The sequence below is a fragment of the Pongo abelii genome, chromosome 9, assembly GCF_028885655.2.
Source record: "Pongo abelii isolate AG06213 chromosome 9, NHGRI_mPonAbe1-v2.0_pri, whole genome shotgun sequence".
NCBI lineage: Eukaryota > Metazoa > Chordata > Mammalia > Primates > Hominidae > Pongo > Pongo abelii.
In genome coordinates, this window is record NC_071994.2 from 75,752,411 (window position 1) to 75,772,745 (window position 20,335).

At 39.7% G+C, this 20,335-nt stretch overlaps 1 protein-coding gene across 9 annotated transcripts in view; it reads right to left on the reverse strand.

The window, feature by feature from the left end:
* The window catches only part of RAB6A (RAB6A, member RAS oncogene family), a 112,449-nt gene that overhangs the window by 29,473 nt on the left and 62,641 nt on the right, over positions 1 to 20,335 (reverse strand). For 5 of the 9 annotated variants that reach the window (XM_054523720.2, XM_054523717.1, XM_054523721.2 and 2 more), the window contains 4 exon segments: positions 16,050 to 16,103; positions 13,820 to 13,925; positions 11,662 to 11,773; positions 3,044 to 3,137 (listed from right to left, as the gene is read on the reverse strand). In XM_054523720.2, coding sequence (XP_054379695.1) covers positions 3,044 to 3,137; positions 11,662 to 11,773; positions 13,820 to 13,925; positions 16,050 to 16,103 — 366 coding nt within the window. 9 annotated transcript variants of the gene reach the window in all.

Here is a 20,335-nt window from a genome sequence, read left to right on the forward strand (position 1 = left end):
ACTCCAGCCTGGGCAACAGAGCAAGACCACATCTCAAAAAAATAAAAATAAGAGGGGCCAGGCATGGTGGCTCACACCTGTAATTCCAGCAATTTGGGAGACCGAGACGGGCAGATCACAAGGTCAGGAGATCGAGACCATCCTGACCAACATGGTGAAACTCCATCTCTACTAAAAATACAAAAAAATTAGCTGGGCATGGTGGCGCTCACCTGTAGTCCCAGCTACTCGGGAGGCTGCAGCAGGAGAATCGCTTCAACCCAGGAGGCAGAGGTTGCAGTGAGCCGAGATCGTGCCACTGCACTCCAGCCTGGTGACAGAGTGAGACACCATCTCAAAAAAAATAAATAAATAAAAAATAAAAATAGTCTGGGCACAGTGGCTCACACCTGTAATCCCAGCACTTTGGGAGGCTGAGGCGGGCAGATCACGAGGTCAGGAGATCGAGACCATCCTGGCGAACACGGTGAAACCCCATCTCTACTAAAAATACAAAAAATTAGCCAGGCGTGGTGGCGGGCACCTGTAGTCCCAGCTACTCAAGAGGCTGAGGCAGGAGAATGGCGTGAATCTGGGAGGCGGAGCTTGCAGTGAGCCGAGATCAAGCCACTGCACTCCAGCCTTGGTGACAGAGCGAGACTCCATCTCAAAAATAAATAAATAAATAAATAAATAAATAATAAAAATAAAATTGGAAGCAATCAAACATTGTGAAGATACTAGACATCAGAAGTGCTTACTGTATGCTATCTGATAATTCTAGAGTTTCTAAACCTATGAGACTACTTAGGTCAGGGATAGGGGACTATAGCAATGCCTTCTTTAGCTATTAACCAGGAAAAGGACAGCCTGTAGCAGGATATATAAGCAACTAGCTCACACCCTTATCAAAATGTCTCTAAAAGAGAAAGCCAGCTGGGTGTGGTGGCTCACACCTGTAATTCCAGCACTCTGGGAGACAGAGGCAGGCAGATCACTTAAGGCCAGGAGTTTGACACAAGCCTGGCCAACAAGGTGAAACCCTGTCTTTACTAAAAGTACAAAAATTAGCCGGGAATGGTGCTGTACACCTGTAATCCCAGCTACTAGGGAGTGTGAGGCATGACAATCACTTGAGCCCTGGAGGCAGAGGTTGCAGTGAGCCGAGATTGCACCACTGCACTCAGCCTGGGTGACACAGCAAGACCGTTTCAAATAAAAAAATAAATAAATATAAGAGAAAATATATATAAGAAATAGAAAAGAGAAAGCCAGATGAAGCTACCCACTGTTTTGTCTTAGAATAGTGGCATATGGCTAATCTAACAGTATTACACAAATTATTTAACTGTCTGTGGCTCCTATGGGTTCAGTTACGTATCACTTACTACGTTCCATACACATTGCTAGGTTCTGGGAATATATAATTCTGCTGAGACAGAGAGAGATTTTCAATATACTGTGGTAAGTAATTATACTGTTTTTGCTGAGATCAGGTCTGTGAAAACACATAAGAGAATCAGGTGTCACAGACAGGACGGTAGGAAGGGAAATGTCAGAGAAAATGTTGCTGAGGAGCTGACATCTAAACTGAAACTTATAAGGAGTACAATTAGGAACGGGAAAAAAAATGAACATTCTAAGCAAAGGAAACAACAGCACGAGCACAAATATCAAACCATGACCATGAAACAATATGTTAATGAGGAAAGAATTAGTGATCATTCAATATTACTTACATAATGATTCAAGGCACGGAGGGAAATAAATTAAAAAATATAAAAACAATATAAAGACTTCTTCATAAAGCTTTAATTATTTAAATGATGTTACTGTTACCCTCTGTTGATCACCCTCAATTAAGAAAATTATTGGTCTAGGCCGGGCGCGGTGGCTCACGCCTGTAATCCCAGCACTTTGGGAGGCTGAGGCAGGCAGATCACGAGGTCAGGAGATAGAGACCATCCTGGCTAACACGGTGAAACCCCGTCTCTACTAAAAATACAAAACATTAGCCGGGCGTGATGCGGGCACCTGTAGTCCCAGCTCCTCAGAAGGCTGAGGCAGGAGAATGGTGTGAACCTGGGAGGTGAAGCTTGCAGTGAGCCGAGATCGCGCCACTGCACTCCAGCCTGGGCGACAGAGCAAGACTCCATCTCAAAAAAAAAAAAAACTATTGGTCCATAAATCTTATAAATCTGGGACCACTACCCTACATGATATACAGCCTTGAAGAGTTAGCATGTGAGTCTCTGGCTGACCTATCTTGTAGAAAATGGCTTGATAATGTGACATCTCCCTATATTTTCCTGCCCTCCCCCAAAAAGACCTGTTGTAAACATTGTTCAAACACCAGCAGTTTATTAAGGATAAAGTAACCAGAATTTACTTTTACAACAAGAAGTAAAATACCATTACTGACAGCAAATACTTGCTTTCATTTATCTCAGTCTTGGCATCAAACTCTGAAATAAAGAAAATTTACTGGCCGGGCATGGTGGCTCACACCTGTCCCAGCACTTTGGGAGGCCAAGGCAGGCGGATCACCTGAGGTCAGGAGTTTGAGACCAGCCTGACCAACATGAAAAAAACCCCGTCTCTACTAAAAATACAAAATTAGCCGGGCGTGGTAGCGCATGCCAGTAATCCCAGCTACCCAAGAGGCTGAGGCAGGAGAACTGCTTGAACCCAGGAGGCGGAGATTGCAGTGAGCCGAGATCGCGCCATTGCATTCCAGCCTGGGCAACAAGAGCGAAACTCCATCTCAAAAAAGAAAAAAAAAGAAAAGAAAAGAAAGAAAATTTACCTTTAAAGCAATGTAGTAGGAATGTAGTGACAATATGGTAGATTTACCACTTTGCAGTAGTTCTATTCACAATCTGAAGTTTGGCAAGTCTTTTTTCCCAAAAACTATGCCACATTTATATTTTTCACTGTTTGAAAATATACTGCTAGTTTGTAAGGCCTGCTCTTGCCAGGTGGAAGAAAACCTATACACCAGAGAACAGAATACTCACACAATTATTTCACATTTTTTCAATTTGGTAACCTCAACCCAACTTACCTGCTTTACATTGTATCCAGCTTTTGCACTAGTTTCAATAAACATAACATTCAGCTCTTTGGCTTTCCTCTCTCCCTCCTCAATTGACACTTGCCTGTAAAGAAACAAACAAACTTCTTACTTTTGAGACATGAGACAGTATTATAAAGATTATAAAGAAAGCTCTGAAAATAACTTTCCTTGATATAAGGACTGGTTATACAGGTCACATTAGTTTAAAAATTCATTAATCTGCCACATTCTTGAAATTTGTGTGTTTCTGTGTGTGTGTATACTTAACATTTTTTTAAAGACTTTTTTTTGTTACTGATTTGCTTTCACTTGACTGGGCTCATCCTGTAATTTTTTTTACTTTTACAAACTTAATAGCTTGAGGATGCTCGAGCCCAGGAATGTTGAGGCTGCAGCAAGCCATTATTAGGCCACCACATCACTGCACTCCAGTCTGGGCAACAGACCCTCTCTCAAAAAAAGAAAAAGCTAAAAACAAAACAAAACAAAAAACGCTTAATAGCTTGCCTCTTTCCCTTAATATCAGACCACAGGCTTTTAGCCTTAAAATTCAAATCTTTGTGTAAAATAATTTTTATGGCTAGACAATTTCTGTCAATTTGCTCCTATAATTTATATAACCATTCCCAAACTATTAGAATGCAAGTTGCTTTCCAATTTTACACTACTATGAAAATTGTTGCCCTAAATATCTGTGCTTAATATTTTGTGCACTGCAAATCATTTCCTTAGGTTAGATTTTGTGGATTTCTTTTGAGACAGAGTTTTGCTCTTGTCACCTAGGCTGGAGTGCAATGGTGCGATCTCAGCTCACTGCAACCTCCAACACCTGCGTTCAAGCAATTCTCCTGCCTCAGCCTCCTGAGTAGCTGGGATTACAGGCGCCCACCACCACACCTGGCTAATTTTTGTATTTTTAGTAGAGACAGAGTTTCACCATGTTGGCCAGGCTGGTCTCAAACTCCTGACCTCAGGTGATCCACCCATCTCAGCCTACTAAAGTGCTGGGATTAGAGGCGTGAGCCACCGTGCCCAGCCGATTTTGTGGATTTCTGTAAGTGAAGTTAAGTGAGTCAAAGACATGTATGGTAAAGCCTCTAGATACAAAATATTAATACTTTAATATTTCCTTTACAGGGTATTTGTGATGCATTACAATTAGCACTATGTCTCAAATTGTGAGCTCTTAAGTGCAAGATTATGTCATTTATATTGGTATTCCTAATGCTTAAGCTGGCAGATAAGTATTCCATAAATATACAAATGTTCTAATTAGTTAGATTTAAACTATCAGCTGACAAACTCTGCTTCCTACAACACAGAAAACTGGGCAATGGAAGAGAATTTCCACAAGCTTCCATCTACTTGCAAGTGTGCCCTTATATTCTACCTCTAGTCCTATTACTATGAAAGAATTGTCATTCTCAAAACTTACACCTATGTATTAGATCCCATTCCTTTCTTGCCTACAAGAAATTATTATTCTAGAATTCTCCACTCCCTAAAAACAAGAACATTCTCTTACATAACACTCCAACTGTTAAGATTTTACATTTGCTTGTTTTATCTTCTCATTCTGTGTATATAAATTTTCTAAAACACTTTTAAAAAACTGTTTGAGAGTAAGCTGTCAATCTGCAGACCTTTAGCCCTAAACACTTCAGCAGTGTGAACTTCCTAAAAACAAGGACATTCTCTTATATAACCACAGTACAATTATTAAATCTGGGAATTAACATCAACATCATACCATCATTAAATCTATAGGTTTTATTCTTGTCAATTATCCCAATAATGTCCTTTACTGCCAGTTATTCCAATGTCCTTTATAGCAAATTAAATACTTCTTCAGAAAGAAACTTTCTCAATTATTTGGTTATCCTGAGGCACTTAGAACAAGGAAGGAGGGAGTGACGGAGGGAGGGAGAGGAAAGGAGGATAAATGCTCGAGTCAGTCTCTGGCATCTTCCAAAGGTGACCAATGAGTTTTCTCCTTAAGTATATTATTATTATTATTATTACGACTCGTGGATTTAAACATATTTTATAGTAATTACTGATTTTCAAGTTTTCCTACAGTTTGACCAGTAGAGATTCTTTGAGTGGGCTCTCCTGAATCTGAGATAACCTCAATGGTCTTTAATAATTTCTTTGATTTATGGTATGACATGATGTTCCAGCCCCACTGTTTACATTTTCTGGCCCAGATGCCTAAACTGTCATTTCTTCAAGTAGCCCTGGTTCCTTTGGAAAGAAACAGTATTTACATATGGTAATGTGGGCTCATTCCTCCTGGATTAAATCTTTTCAGTAGACAGAGCTAGAAAATATTAAAAATTTTCAAATGCTGAAAAATGTAATGAATTCATGCTTATATATATATATATTTATATATATATATATTTTTTTTTTTTTTTGAGACGGAGTCTTGCTCTGTCACCCAGGCTGGAGTGCAGTGGCACGATCTCGGCTCACTGCAAGCTCCACCTCTCAGGTGCATGCCATTCTCCCGCCTCAGCCTCCGAAGTAGCTGGGATTACAGGCTCCTGCCACCACGCCCGGCTAATTTTTTGTGGTTTTTTAGCAGAGATGGGGTTTCACCGTGTTAGCCAGGATGGTCTCGATCTCCTGACCTCGTGATCCTCCCAAAGTGCTGGGATTACAGGCGTGAGCCACCGCGCCCGGCCCCCACGCTTATATTTTTTATATTTCACTTTATTAATCTTATATCTGTATTTCCATCTCCCGTGTCCAAAATCCCAGTTCCCAGACGATCATTAAGCAAAGTATTCATTTATTTTATGCAGAATACAGACAATCATTTTGAAATATCCAACATCATCACCAACATGTTTACTAAAAACAGTTAAGATCTAGCCGGGTATAGTGGCTCACGCCTGTAATACCAGCACTTTGGGAGGCCAAGGCGGGTGGATCATTTGAGGTCAGAGTTCAAGACCAGCCTGGCCAACATGATAAAACCCCATCTCTACTAAAAATATGAAAATTAGCTGGGCGTGGTGGTGCATCCCTGTAGTCCCAGCTACTCAGGAGGCTGAAGCAGGAGAATCACTTAAACCCGGGAGGTGGAGGTTGCATTGAGCCAAGGTTGTGCTATTGCACTCCGGCCTGGGCAACAGAGAGAGACTCAGTCTTGAAAAAAAAAGTTAATTTTTTTTTTTTTTGAGACAAGGTCTCGCTCTGTTGCACACATGAGTGCAGTGGCAGGATTGTAGCTCACTGTAACCTCGAACTCCTGACCTCAAATGATCCTTCTGCCTCAGCTTCCTTTGGGAATAGAGGTGTAAGTCACCATGCCTAGCCCATTTTCTTTAAACTTATAATTTATCTTTCCTTTTTGGCCCTGATTTATAGTTTAATGGCTATACAGGTCCCAGTCCCTCATTTTGGCCACTCATGGGCCCACTAATTGGGACTCAAAGGCTTTCTGCTCAAAGGCATAGATGCACAGGAGCACACTTCCACTAGGCATGCATTTACCACCTGGTATCTCTGAAGCAGTGGCTTTCCTTCAAACTCTGCAGGCACCACCATGACTTAAAAGATGGACATACAGCACAGTGGTATGAGGGTTGTATCCTCTACCTCCACCATGCTCTGCCTCCAGGTCCTGCTGAAGCTTCTCCTGGAAGTACTTGATGCTGAGCTCCACAGCAGCAGTCCAGCTGGGATGGCAGCCCAGTAGGGTCCTCATTTTGTTTTAGGTAACGTGTATATACATCTGTATTTCTCTCTTAAGTAAACTATACCATATGTTACATACTACTTCACCTTGCATTTTTTCACTTAGTCATATACCCTGAAGATTCACTCCATAGTTATATATACATTCTTCATTCCTTTTTGTACCTGTCTAGTACTCCTTTAAAAGGATGTTCATAAGTTTGTCAAACCATTTTCTTTTTGTGGGCACCTGGGTTGTTTATAGTCTTTAGATATTACAAATAGTGCTAGGTATTACAAATAGTGCTATAGGAAATAGACTTGTATATATGTCTTTTTGTACTCTTACCAATGTATCTTGAGGAGATTCCTAGAAGTGGGATTTCCAGGTCAAAGGCTAAATGTCTATATTAGATATTGCCAAAAATCAACTCTCTCTCCTCCATAGGAGTATTACCATTCTGCATTGCCTCAGCAATTTATGAGAGTAACTGTTTTCCTTATAGCCTTGCTAGCAGAGGATTTCAACAAACTTGGAATTCTGGCAGTCTGAATCTGAGGCAAAAATATTTCTCAGTGCAGTTTCAATCAGTACTTCAGTAAGAGCAAGACGGAGCTTCTTTTCAGATAATTAAGAGCTATGTTACTTTCTCCATGAACCGTTCATATTTCTAGCCAATTATTCTATAGTGATGTTTATCTTTTATCTTCTCTATTTTTAGAGGCTTTTTTATTTGGGATATTAGCCATTTTTGATACGATTTACAAATACTTTTCCATAGTTTGCCATTTGCTTTGTTTATAATGTTTTAAGTAATCAAACTTTACATTTTCCCTTATTTTGTGTCACAGCATTAGTATCATTAAGAACCAGTTAGTCCTTATTTTATTTTCATAATTAAATCTCTAATCCCTTTAGAATTTGTCCTAGTGTAATATGAGAACTTGATCCAATTTTCTTTTCTATACACTTAACCAGTTACTCCAATCAATTTATTACATAGTTCATTTTCCCCAGTGATTTGAGGTACCACCTTCATACTTATTTTCCATATGAAACTGCGTCTGTTTCTAGCTTTTCTTTTTTTTTTTTTGAGACAGTCTCGCTCTGTTAGCCAGGCTGGAGTGCAGTGGCACGATCACAGCTCATGGCAACCTCCACCTCCTGGGCTCAAGCAATTCTTCTGCCTCAGCCTCCTGAGTAGCTGGGATTACAGGCACGTACCGGCTAATTTTTGTATCTTTAGTAGAGACAAGGTTTCACCAGGTTGGCCAGGCTGGTCTCGAACTCCTGACCTCAGGTAATCCACCTGCCTTGGCCTCCCAAAGTGCTGGGACTACAGGCATGAGCCACCGCGCTCGCCTGTTTCTAGCTTTTCTACTCTGTTCTACTTTTCTGTAACTTTTCATGCAGCAAGACCACATTGCATTAATTATAGAGGCTTTTTTTTTTTTTTTGACAGTCTCACTCTGTCACCCAGGCTGGAGTGCAGTGACACGATCTCAGATCACTGACCTCCACCTCCTGGGATCAAGTGATTCTCATGTCTCAGCCACCCAAGTAGCTGGGATTACAGGCATGTGCCACCTCACCTGGCTAATTTTTATATTTTTAGTAGAGACAGGATTTCGCTATGTTGGCCAGGCTGGTCTCAAACTCCTGGCCTCAAGTGATCTGCCTGCCTCAGATTCCCAAAGTGCTGGGAGGTATGAGCCACCACGCTGGCCAGATTTTTCTTTTACTATTATTAATATAAATAGGGTCATCTTGTTCATTTTATCTTATAACTTCAGAGGTGAGAGGGGCATTCTGTCTTGAACCTACTGTAGTGAGATTTTCAACCCCACCACTTCAGTGTGACTACTTGTCAACAACATTAATAACCTCCAAACTTCTAAATCCAATGGTTAATTCTCAGTCTTCATTTGGTTTGACCTTACAGAGCATTTGGCATAGTTAATAACTGTTTTCTCCTTAAAACATTTATTTTCATTTGGCTTTCACGGCTGGGCGTGGTGGCTCACGCCTGTAATCCCAGCACTTTGGGAGACCGAGGCAGGTGGATCACGAGGTCAGGAGATCAAGACCATCCTGGCTAACACGGTGAAACCCCGTCTCTACTAAAAACACAAAAAATTAGCCGGGCTTGCTGGCGGGTGCCTAGTCCTAGCTTCTCGGGAGGCTGAGGCAGGAGAATGGCACGAACCCAGGAGGGGGAGCTTGCAGTGAGCCGAGATTGCACCACTGCACGAAAATACTGTGCATTTAAATTTTCTGAATCATAATCAATCTAATAGAAGAATATGCTCTCTATGTATTCAAACTTATCAATCATTCCCTTTATGGCTTCAGAATTTCATGTCATGCTTATAAAAGGCCAAAATATAAAGATGCTTTAAAAAATTAAGTCTTTTACCCATTTGAAAATCATTTTAGTGGAATAAACAAGCTCTAATTCTTTTAAATGTGAACAGTTGAGAGATGATAGTCTGGCAAAGATTACCAAGAAAGATGGTAATTTCAAAGCAACTGACAAATGTTACCTTAAAGAAAAATTATTATAAATATAATTTCAGATAGGGCGTGGTGGCTCATGCCTGTAATCCCAACACTTTGGGAAGCCGAGGCGGGTGGATCACCTGAGGTCAGGAGTTCGAGACCAGCCTGGCCAACACGGTGAAACCCCGTCACTACTAAAAAATACAAAACTTAGCCAGATGTGGTGGCAAGCTCTTGTAATTCCAGCTACTCGGGAGGCTGAGGCAGGAGAATCACTTAAGCCTGGGAGACTGAGGTAGCGGTGAGCCAAGATTGTGCCATTGTACTCCAGCCTAAGCAACAAGAAGGGAACTCCATCTCAAACAAAAAAAAATATATATATATATATATAATTTGATAAGTTTCTACCATTTGTGCATTCAACTGAAACATTAAGCAATAAAAAAAATCCTTATAAGCATCCTCCTCAGATAACTGGCTATAAAGGGAAACAATTCAGATATACAATTTTTCTATTTAAAAATGAAGAGGCCGGGCGCGGTGACTCACGCTTGTAATCCCAGCACTTTGGAAGGCCAAGGTGGGCGGATCACAAGGTCAGGAGTTTGAGACCAGCCTGGCCAACATAGTGAAACCTCGTCTCTACTAAAAATACAAAAAATGAGCCGGGCATGGTGGCAGGCGCCAGTAATCCTAGCTACTCGCGAGGCTGAGGCAGGAGAATCGCGTGAGCCTGGGAGGCAGAGGTTGCAGTGAGCCAAGATCGTGCCATTGCACTCCAACCCAGGTGACAATGCGAGACTCCAATTCAAAAATAAATAAATAAATAAAATAAAGGTACTGGCAGGGCGCGGTGGCTCACGCCTGGCACTTTGGGAGGCTGAGGCGGGTGGATCACAAGGTCAGGAGTTCAAGATCAGCCTGGCCAATGTGGTGAAACGCCGTCTCTACTAAAAGTACAAAAATTTGCAGGACGTAGTGGTAGGTGCCTGTAATCCCAGCTACTTAGGAGGCTGAGGCAGAAGAATCGCTTGAACCCAGGTGGTGGAGGTTGCAATGAGCTGAGATCACACCACCGCATTCCAGCCTGGGCGACAGAATGAGACTCCATCTCAAAAAAAAAAAAAAAAAAAAAAAAAAAAAAAAAGTACCTACAAAGTCTCTAGAGTGAGGATAAATAAAATAGTGAAAATTTCCTTCATAGCAATTCATGTCCAAAAAATATTTTTATAAAGAAAAGATGAAATCACTTCGAATTTACTTTTAAATTAAGAAAGACTTTTTTGCAACTATACTACCAATTCTTTTTTTTTTTGAGACGGACTCTCACTCTGTTGCCCAGGCTGGAGTGCTGTGGCACAATTTCAGCTCACTGCAACCTCCGCTCCCCCAGTTCAAGCGATTCTCCTGCCTCAGCCTCCCGAGTAGCTGGGATTACAGGTGCATGCCACAGTGCCCAGCTAATTTTGTATTTTTAGTAGAGACGGGGTTTCACCATCTTGGCCAGGCTGGTCTTGAACTCCTGACCTCGTGTTTCACCGTCCTTGGCCTCCCAAAGTGCTGGGATTACAGTTGTGAGCCACTGCACCCGGCCTGTACTACCAATTCTAACTGAGGTGCCATGGGCAGAAATGGGCTTCACATCTCCACAAGTCTTTTAACACTGGCTTTCTTTGCAACACTTGAATTAATATCACGAGTTCATTACCTGAATTTCAATATCCATCTCATGAATAAACAAATAAATAGTAAAAGCTCTTACTGTTAAGTAGTATGGTCAAAACTGTTTAAAGCAGAAAGAATATGCAGTAAATCACTTAAGAATGCTGAAAGCAAATATTCAAGCCATGGGTCCTACAGTGAATGTTAATATATTTTGCATCCTGTGACTTGAATATCGCTTTGCTCATTTGACTAAGGTATCACAATCAAGCTATTCAGTGCAACTACACAGTCTGGCTCAGCCACACAATTAAAAAACAACAACCAAAAAACAAAAATCCACACCACTGAATTATAATGAATGTTTATAAGAAGACTACTAAGAAAAGAGTGTGCATTTAATCATTATGAACAATTTTTAAAGATAAGGTTTTTCCAAAATGGCTTGCTCTTTAACAAAACACTTTTCATACTTATGAGATCTAAAAAATGCAAAATATTTACCGGCTTCATGTCTAAACAAATTTGCACAAGAGTTATTTACACATGGGCTTAAACAAAATAAAATTCATTTCCCTTAAGGACTGGGTGTTTAATGTTTACATGTATATTTGAGGTTCCCATGCTAAAGAAAAGCAGGGGAGGACATAAACTTAAGGATTAAGCACGTCTCCTTTCAAAACAATTTCTCAGTGAACAAAAATAAAAGGCTGCACATCACAGAAATCAAACATTACACACACATAAAATAACTCCATACCTCTTGTCAGCAAGATCTGTTTTATTTCCTACTAGCATGATGATAACATCACTTCCTCTTTCTGTTCTGACATCATCAATCCACTTTGTAGTTTGCTGGAATGAGTTAACATCTGGTACAGGAGGGTAGACAGAGAGATTAGTGTTGCTGAAAAATGCATCCCCAGGTGGTGGGCACCTCCCTCCAAAAAAGCCCTGGAAGTTGGAAGGGGGCTGGCACATTAGTACTCCACTTTTAATGTGCCTGCAACATAACTCCATTTTATCTGATTACAACTGTCAGCAATTTAAACAAATTACAAGAATAAAATATTCAAGGTTCCTTTTAGAGTAGTTTAAAAATTTTTTGAACATGATCAAATGAGTGCAATGTAGTATTTAACTGAAAAAAAACTTTTTGAAATATAAGGACAGCTATGGCAGATAATATGGTGTCACATTGCCACAACGCTTTTTTGATCACTTACACATACCAAACATGACGAAGAAAGCATTTTCCAAAGTATGTCAGCCAGTAAGTCCCAACACATCCAGAAAATTTGTAAAGCCTTTCAATAGCTTTCAACACCACTGTTTGCACTGCTTCCTCAGTTTGTGATCACTTTAACCTAAAGTTTATTTGTTTAATGCATCAGAAACGCTTGTAATAAAATTTATCTTTTCTAATGTTGGATTCTAAGTAGAGTACTTCAACACTTCTTACAGCAGCTAAAGAAAACAACATACTAATATTTGAATCACATTTGTGGATTTAAAAAAAATATATACTAGGTTTCACTTGCTGTGGTTAAAGTAAGCACAAACATTTTAAAGCTACAAAACAAGTCAATGCACAATATGAACATACCTCTTTTTTTTAAACAAACAGCAACCCAAAGTAAAGGTGCAAAGGAAGAAAGACTGCATATAGCACCTATCTCAAAAAAAGTCCTTGAATGCAATCTTCTAATTTTGCCAGCACAATTATTCATTATTAGATAACGATTCCTAATTGAGGAGATATGCAAAAATGTATAGTAACAGATTTGCTCTTGTTGCCCAGGCTGGAGTGCAATGGCACGATCTCGGCTCACTGCAACCTCCGCCTCCCAGGTTCAAGAGATTTTCCTGCCTCAGTCTCTCGAGTAGCTGGGATTACAGGCATGCGCCACCACACCTACCTAATTTTGCATTTTTAGTAGAGATGGAGTTTCATCACGTTGGTCAGGCTAGTCTCAAACTCTTGACCTCAGGTGATCCGCCTGCCTTGGCCACCCAAAGTATGGGAATTTCCAGCGTGAGCCACTGTGTCCGGCCTAATCCTAGCACTTTAGAAGGCTGAGGCAGGAGGATCACTTGAGCCCAGGAGTTCAAGACCCTGGTTTTCCTATAAATTATGAACCACTACATGGAATAATGTTTAATATTGCCTAATATGTCATAAACCAATTTACAAAGGCAATTTCAATCAGAAAGCATTTTCTTGTCAGTCACCAATGCTTCACGGAAAATTTACAGTCACTTAAAAGGCCACAGGCATTATTCAATCTTTAGAAAAAAGAAAAAGACTACCAGTTGTTTCACCTCCTATTTAAAATTTTTTTCTTGGAGAGAAATGAAAGTGTAATTTGTTAGCAACAAAGTAAATCAGTCACAGAACCAAAATATGATTCAAATAAAAAAGATTAATAGAAAACTGTACATTATGTTTTCTCTGTCTTCCTCTACAGAGACAGAATGGCTGGAAGGGGAAAGCAGAGAAAAGTTGGCTAGCAGAAGCTTGTAATAGCCTCAATAGAAAGCTTGGAGGATTTGGAAAACTTGGCAAGAGACTTAAATGCAGATTATTTTATTTTAGAGAAATCTGAGATCAAGGAAACATTCCTCCAACTATAATTATGGTATGGTTTACGAATAACAGGATACTAAGAAACCCTTGAAGAGGATTCATAGTTGGACCCAAAAGAAAATTTCTGGGGCAAAAAACCTGGCACAGTTACATATAAAGCATATTGGTATAAACACCAAAGCAAATATTTCTGACCTGGCTGGTATGTAATTTACTATGATAAAACTTATTTTTACATGCCAGTAAGGAAAACAAGCACAAGACAAGAACATGCATGCAGCTAAGCTAAAGGTAGAAAGAAGATTAGAAATGCATAATTCCCTCCACTCACTTGTGATATCATAAACAACAACTGCCACAGTGGAGTCACGAATGTAGCTAGGAATCAAGCTCCTGAACCGCTCTTGACCTGCTGTGTCCCATAATTGCAATCGTACCTAACAACAAAATCAGTCAAACAGGCAAGAAAAATAAGAAAGGTCAACCCATTGCAATATACCTACTTGTGATATCGTAAACTACTACAGCTGCAGCAGAATCACGGATGTAACTGGGAATGAGGCTACGGAAACGTTCCTGACCCGCAGTATCCCACAGCTGAAGCCTGATCTGTGAGATGGGAAAAAATAAATAAAAAAAAAAAAAACCAAACTAATACTAAAAAGAAAAAAGAAACAATGTTTTTTGTAAAAGGGAGAGGGTGGGAAGGAAGTAGAAAGAAGACTCATGCAAGAGGTTGCAGGAAGTGAGGAATGAAAATAACACAAAACTCCTTTTTCAAAAGGGAGAAATATTAAAAATTTGCACACTCCAAACATAAATGACTGGAAAATGCCACTGGGAAAAATTTCACAGAATCAGAAATATGGCTTCCCTTTTTCCCTACTTAAAACCTATTTGAATCCCTATGCCTTCCAGGTGGCAAAAAGACTGTTGATGGTTAAATAGAGAAAAAAACAAAACAAAACAAAAAAACCTAAGGTAAATGTCGATGAGCAGCCTAAGCTATCAGAGTAAAGGAATTAATGCTTCTTTGAAAGCTTCTCTCAAGCTAAAATGTGTCTCTTTCCTATTGGGTCTAGAATACTTTGAAACCGGGTCTTTAACTACTGTGCTTGTATTTCTCTCCTACATTTTTTCCCCAGAACATGCGAGTGTGTGTGCTCGCGCACGCGCGCACATGTGTGTATAATGTAACAAAAAGGAGGAAGACTTTTTGCAGCCCTACATAAAAATGTCTTTACGTGCTATCTCATATCTATATTACAGGAAGAAAAGCCTGAAAACAAGTATCAAGTTCTTGCATCATGATAAAGTCGTTTCCAAGCTTTCAATTTTTTTTTGAGACAGAATCTCATTCTTGTCACTGAGGCTGAAGTGCAGCGGTGTGATCTCAACTCACTGCAACCTCTGCCTCCCGGGTTCAAATGATTCTCCTGCCTCAGCCTCCCAAGTAGCTGGGATTACAGGCGCCCGCCACCATGCCCAGCTAATTTTTGTACTTTTAGAAGAGATGGGGTTTTGCCATACTGGCCAGGCTGGTCTTGAACTCCTGACCTCAGGTGATGTGCCCACCCTGGCCTCCCAAAGTGCTGGGATTACAGGTGTGAGTCACCGCACCCGGCCGCTTTCAAATTTTAAGAAATGACGTGCTATATATCAAAACATAAAAGAGAATATTCAGAAAAAAAAAAAATCACATAAGAAATAACACTGGAAATAAAATAATGTTTTTGGGTGCAGGTCTTAAAATACTGTATTTAAGATATTCACTGTTTAGGTGACAAGTATCTCTTCAAGGGGTAGTGGGCTAGAATACAGATTTTACATTGTATTTAAAGAAAACATTTCAAAGGATGAAAGACAAAAATCCAACAAATAAATACACATTACTTTTTTTTTTTTTTTTTTTTGCAACAGAGTTTCACTCTTGTTGCCCAGGCTAGAGTGCAATGGCGCAATCTCAGCTCACTGCAACCTCCGCCTCCTGGGTTCAAGCAATTCTCCTGCCTCAGCCTCCCAAGTAGCTGGGATTATAGGCGCCCGCCACCACGCCTGGCTAATTTTTTGTATTTTCAATAGAGACGGGGTTTCATCATGTTGGCCAAGCTGGTCTCAAACTCCTGACCTCAGATGATCCACCTGCCTCAGCCTCCCAAAGTGCTGGGATTACAGGTGTGAGCCACCACACCCGGCCCACATAACTTCTTTTTTGTCAGTCACTTTGATACGCATCCTGTCCTGACAAAAAAAATCTTGAAGTTCACAAATTGAAATCTTTTTGAATGCCTCAAGAGTGGCATTTAGAAGGTCTTTAGTAACTTTAATTTCTTCATAAAAATTCTCCTTTAATTCTCTGTAAAGCTCTTTGTTTTCGTTTTTCCAAATCAAGATGACTGCCAAGTACTACTCACTCGGTAATAAGAGTTTTTCTCAACAACTGTAAACTATCTTTGGTAACTTTGCTAAGTACTTCTTATGGTGACAATCATTGATAATTTTGATCGCAGTTTTCTAACCTGGAATGTTGCAGAAAATTGCACACTGAAAATATTACTCACTGTTCGATCCTCCAAGTACATAGTTTTTGATAAAAAGTCAATGCCAATTGTTGCCTGTAAAACAAAACAAAGAAGTTAACAAATAATAATAGTTTAATGGTGGTCAGCAGTTTAGGATTCAAATGGGATTCATGATTGTGGAAGAAATAATGAATAAACAAATCAATACAACATAGTCAATTAAGGACAAGTAAGGACAAACAAAATTTCCAGTGATAATGACTTCCATGTATTCTGCACTTGCTTCATATCAGAGATTGTTTTAAGCCTTTTACATGATCATCTCTAATCTTTATACATTCCTGCCAGGTAGCTTATTCTCATCCCTATTTTTCTCATTTTACAAATAACAAGATAATGGCAACTTTGGTTTAAATATGGGTATTTGAACTTTAGTTTGAGTATCTGATTGTTCTCCACTCAGAATGGTAAGTATTTGCCCCAAGAGCAGTTTTATAAAATATTGTTGATATATTGTCAACTGTCCTAATGCCATAGACAGCCAGAGACTCACAAACATCATAACTTTCCATAAGAGACATGATTTTTCCAATATAAAATAAAAGTCATTAGGTAAGGAAAACAAGTTTTCCTCTGTACCACACAATGATAGCTTCCTTCTGTGGTGAAAACACATGTAAAGTTCTACTGCCTGGCTGCTGTTTTCCCTATCAAGAGAAAATGGTGAAATAATAAGAGAATAGAAAGAAGGCAAACTACAAAAAAGAAAGAAAAAAAGTATACAAGTTAAAAAACAGTCCATCATTAATTAGGGGAGATAAATAAAAAGAATGGAAGAAAGACAAACGACCCCAGAAAGAGGATGTTGATATGGACTCTATTTTAGAAGTTTAACCACCTCATTAATGTTTGTGTGCACATACACTATGTATACGTGTGTGTGTGTGTACATACATACTTTTTCCCTAAATATCTTTGTGCCATATTCCTTAAAACAGAAACTGAGTCTGTGCATTTAAAATATGAGTCACTAAGAATTTTAAGTTCCTAAAAAACAATCAAAAACTAGATCAGAAAAGTGGTCCATCAGTTGGGGATTTTATTTCTGTTGGCAGAAAAATAGAATTTTGTGTGTGTCATAGTTGAGTTCTCACGAGATCTGATGGTTTTATAAAAGGATTTCCCCTCTCTTTGCTCTGTGCTTCTCCTTGTTGCTGCCATGTGAAGAAGGACATGTTTGCTTCCCCTTCTGCCATGATTGTAAGTTTCTTGAGGCCTCCCCAGCCATGCGGAACTGAGTCTATTAAACCTCTTTCCTTTATAAATTACCCAGTCTTGGGTTATCTCTTTATTAGCAGCATGAGAACAAACTAATACATGTGTCTCCTTTAATTTCTCCCAGCAGTGTTTTGTATAGTCTTATGCTGTTTGTTAAATTTGTTCCTAAGTATTTTATTCTTTTCTGATGCTTCTGTAAATAAAATTTAAATATATATATATATATATATTTTTTTTTTTTTTTTTTTTTTTGGAGACAGGATCTCACACTCTTGCCCAAGCTGGTATATAGGTGTGTGATTTTGGCTCAGTGCAGCCTCAACCTCCTGACTCAAGCAATCCTCTCGAGTAGCTGGCACTACAGGTGCATGCCACCATGCCCCACTAATTTCTGTATTCTTTTGTAGAGACAGGGTTTTGCCATGTTGTTCAGGCTAGTCTGGAACCCCTAGGTTCAAGAGATCTTCCCCACTTGGCTTTCCAATGCGCTGGGACTATAGGCACGAGCCACTGCACCCCGCCTAAAGATAGTATCTTTATATGAAAAATCAATGCAATGTTGGTAAGTCTTTACATGTTTTTACATATATTCAAGAATGAAAGCTACAGTAAATGACATAAATTATCTACAAAGTGCCGATTTATACACATTGCCCCATTTAGTTCTCATTTATTCGTTCATCAATTATTTATTTAGAGACAGAGTCTCGCTCAGTCGCCCAGGCTGGAATGCAGTGGCGTGATCTCGGCTCACCACAATTTCTGCCTCCTGGGTTCAAGCAATTCTAGTGCCTCAGCCTCTCAAGTTGCTGGGATTACAGGCATCCACCACCAAGCCCTGCTACTTTTTGTATTTTTAGTAGAGATGGGGTTTCGTCATGTTGGACAGGCTGGTCTCGAACTCCTGGCCTCAAGTGATCCCCCCCACCTTGGCCTCCCAAAGTGCAGGGATTATAGGCATGAGCCAATGTGCCCAGCTTGCTCTTCAAATATTTATTAAGCACGTACTTGCAAATACTGTGTAAGGTACTAGAGTGATGAACAAACATGCAGTTAGTCTCTACCCAAATTGGACGGAACACATTTAAAAATCATGTAAACCTGTCCACATTCATCAGGAATATTTATTGAACTCTATTCCTTCCAAATACTGGGGGGAAAAAAAAGAAAGATTTATTTTACTTATTTATTTTATTTTATTTATTTATTTTGAGAGACAGAGTCTTTCTCGGTCACCCAGACTGGAGTGCAGTGTGGTGATCTTGGCTCACTGCAACCTCCGCCTCCTAGGTTCAAGCAATTGTCCTGCCTCAGCTTCCCAAGTAGCTGGGACTACAGGTGTGCATCACCACACCCAGTTAATTTTTGTATTTTTTAGTAGAGACGGGGTTTCACTATATGTTGGCCAGGCTGGTTTCGAACTCCTGACCTCAAGTGATCTGCCCACCTCGGCCTCCCAAAGTGCTGGGATTACAGCCATGAGCCACTGCGCCTGGCCGAAAGAAGTATTTATTGATTGCCTACTAGGCACCATCATTAGAAGCTGAGAATCCTGTGGTAAAAGAATAAAAAGCAGACAAGAATCTATGCCCTTGCAGAGGTTACAGTCTGCTAAGACAGACAAACAATAAGCTAATTAAGTAAAATAGTATGTTAGAGAGTAGTATAAGAGAAAAAAAACAGGAAAAGGACAATAGAAGGTATTATGGTATGGTGTCGATATTTTTAGATAGGATACTCAATAAAGGCTAAGAAAATGACTCTCACCATTCCTACCCACATATCTATATACTGTAAACCAGTACCTTGCATTTCAATATATAAGATTTTTTTTTTAGTTACATAAATAAAACACCACAAACTTTATGTATGTCAATTCCTGTACAGCAAATATTTCTAACAAATAGGTTTTTAAAGAAAAAATTGAACTGTTTCTCAAATTCCATATAAACGCTTATGCATTTCTCATTCACTTTGACTTAATATGGGATTACTGCATATAGGCTGCAGAAAGTTCACACTCAAGAACAGCTATGTAAAGCATGTAAAACAACAGCAATTCAAAAGGTGACTCCAAAAGCAAAGAAAAAGATATCCCACTGAACAGTTCATTTTCTCTTCCATGACAAAAACATTCACTTGAGAATATATTAATTCGAACATCAAAGTACATTTGTTGATATACATAGGCAACATCACAAAGCTGACTAAAAGTAAATTTTATAGTATATAAGTCAAGAACAGCACTCTCTTCCTTCTCTGAAAATAGCAAATTGTGACTTACAAATTATGCAGCTAGGTAGTAGTATAAAGGCCACAATCATTATCATGCTAAGATCATGTTTTCCTAAATGCATTTCGGGTTTTGTTGTTGTTGTTGTTGTTTGAGAAGGAGTCTCGCTCTGTCACCCAGGCTGGAGTGCAGTGGCATGATCTCAGCTCACCGCAACCTCCGCCTCCCGGGTTCATGCCATTCTCCTGCCTCGGCCTCCCGAATAGCTGGGACTACAGGCGCCCCCCACCAGGCCCAGCTAATTTTTTGTATTTTTAGTAGAGACGGGGTTTCACCGTGTTAGCCAGCATGGTGTCGATCTCCAGACCTTGTGATCCACCTGCCTTGGGCTCCCAAAGTGCTGGGATTACAGGCATGAGCCACTGCGCCTGGCCTCCTAAATGTATTTCTTTATAGCACTTTTGACTAGATTAATAAATTATTTGATTAACTGTTAAATGTCCAACTTCTCCCCACTAGAAGTTCCATGAGAGTAAGGTTGGTTGGTTTGTTCACTGCGGTATGCTATATACCCAGGATGCAGAATAGTGCCTGGTACATAACAAAAACTCCAGGAAATAAAGAATAATGAAGATGTTGAGAATGACAAATGCCAGAGAAGATAAGATTTAGCACAGTTAGGGAATGGCTTTTGATAGGAAGAGGGCATTTACTGCAGTATACTGGAATGAAAGAGGATTAGTATAAATACTGTTACATGTACCCAGATGATGTGGTAAGAAAAATAAATAAGGGCATTCCTGCCTTATACTTT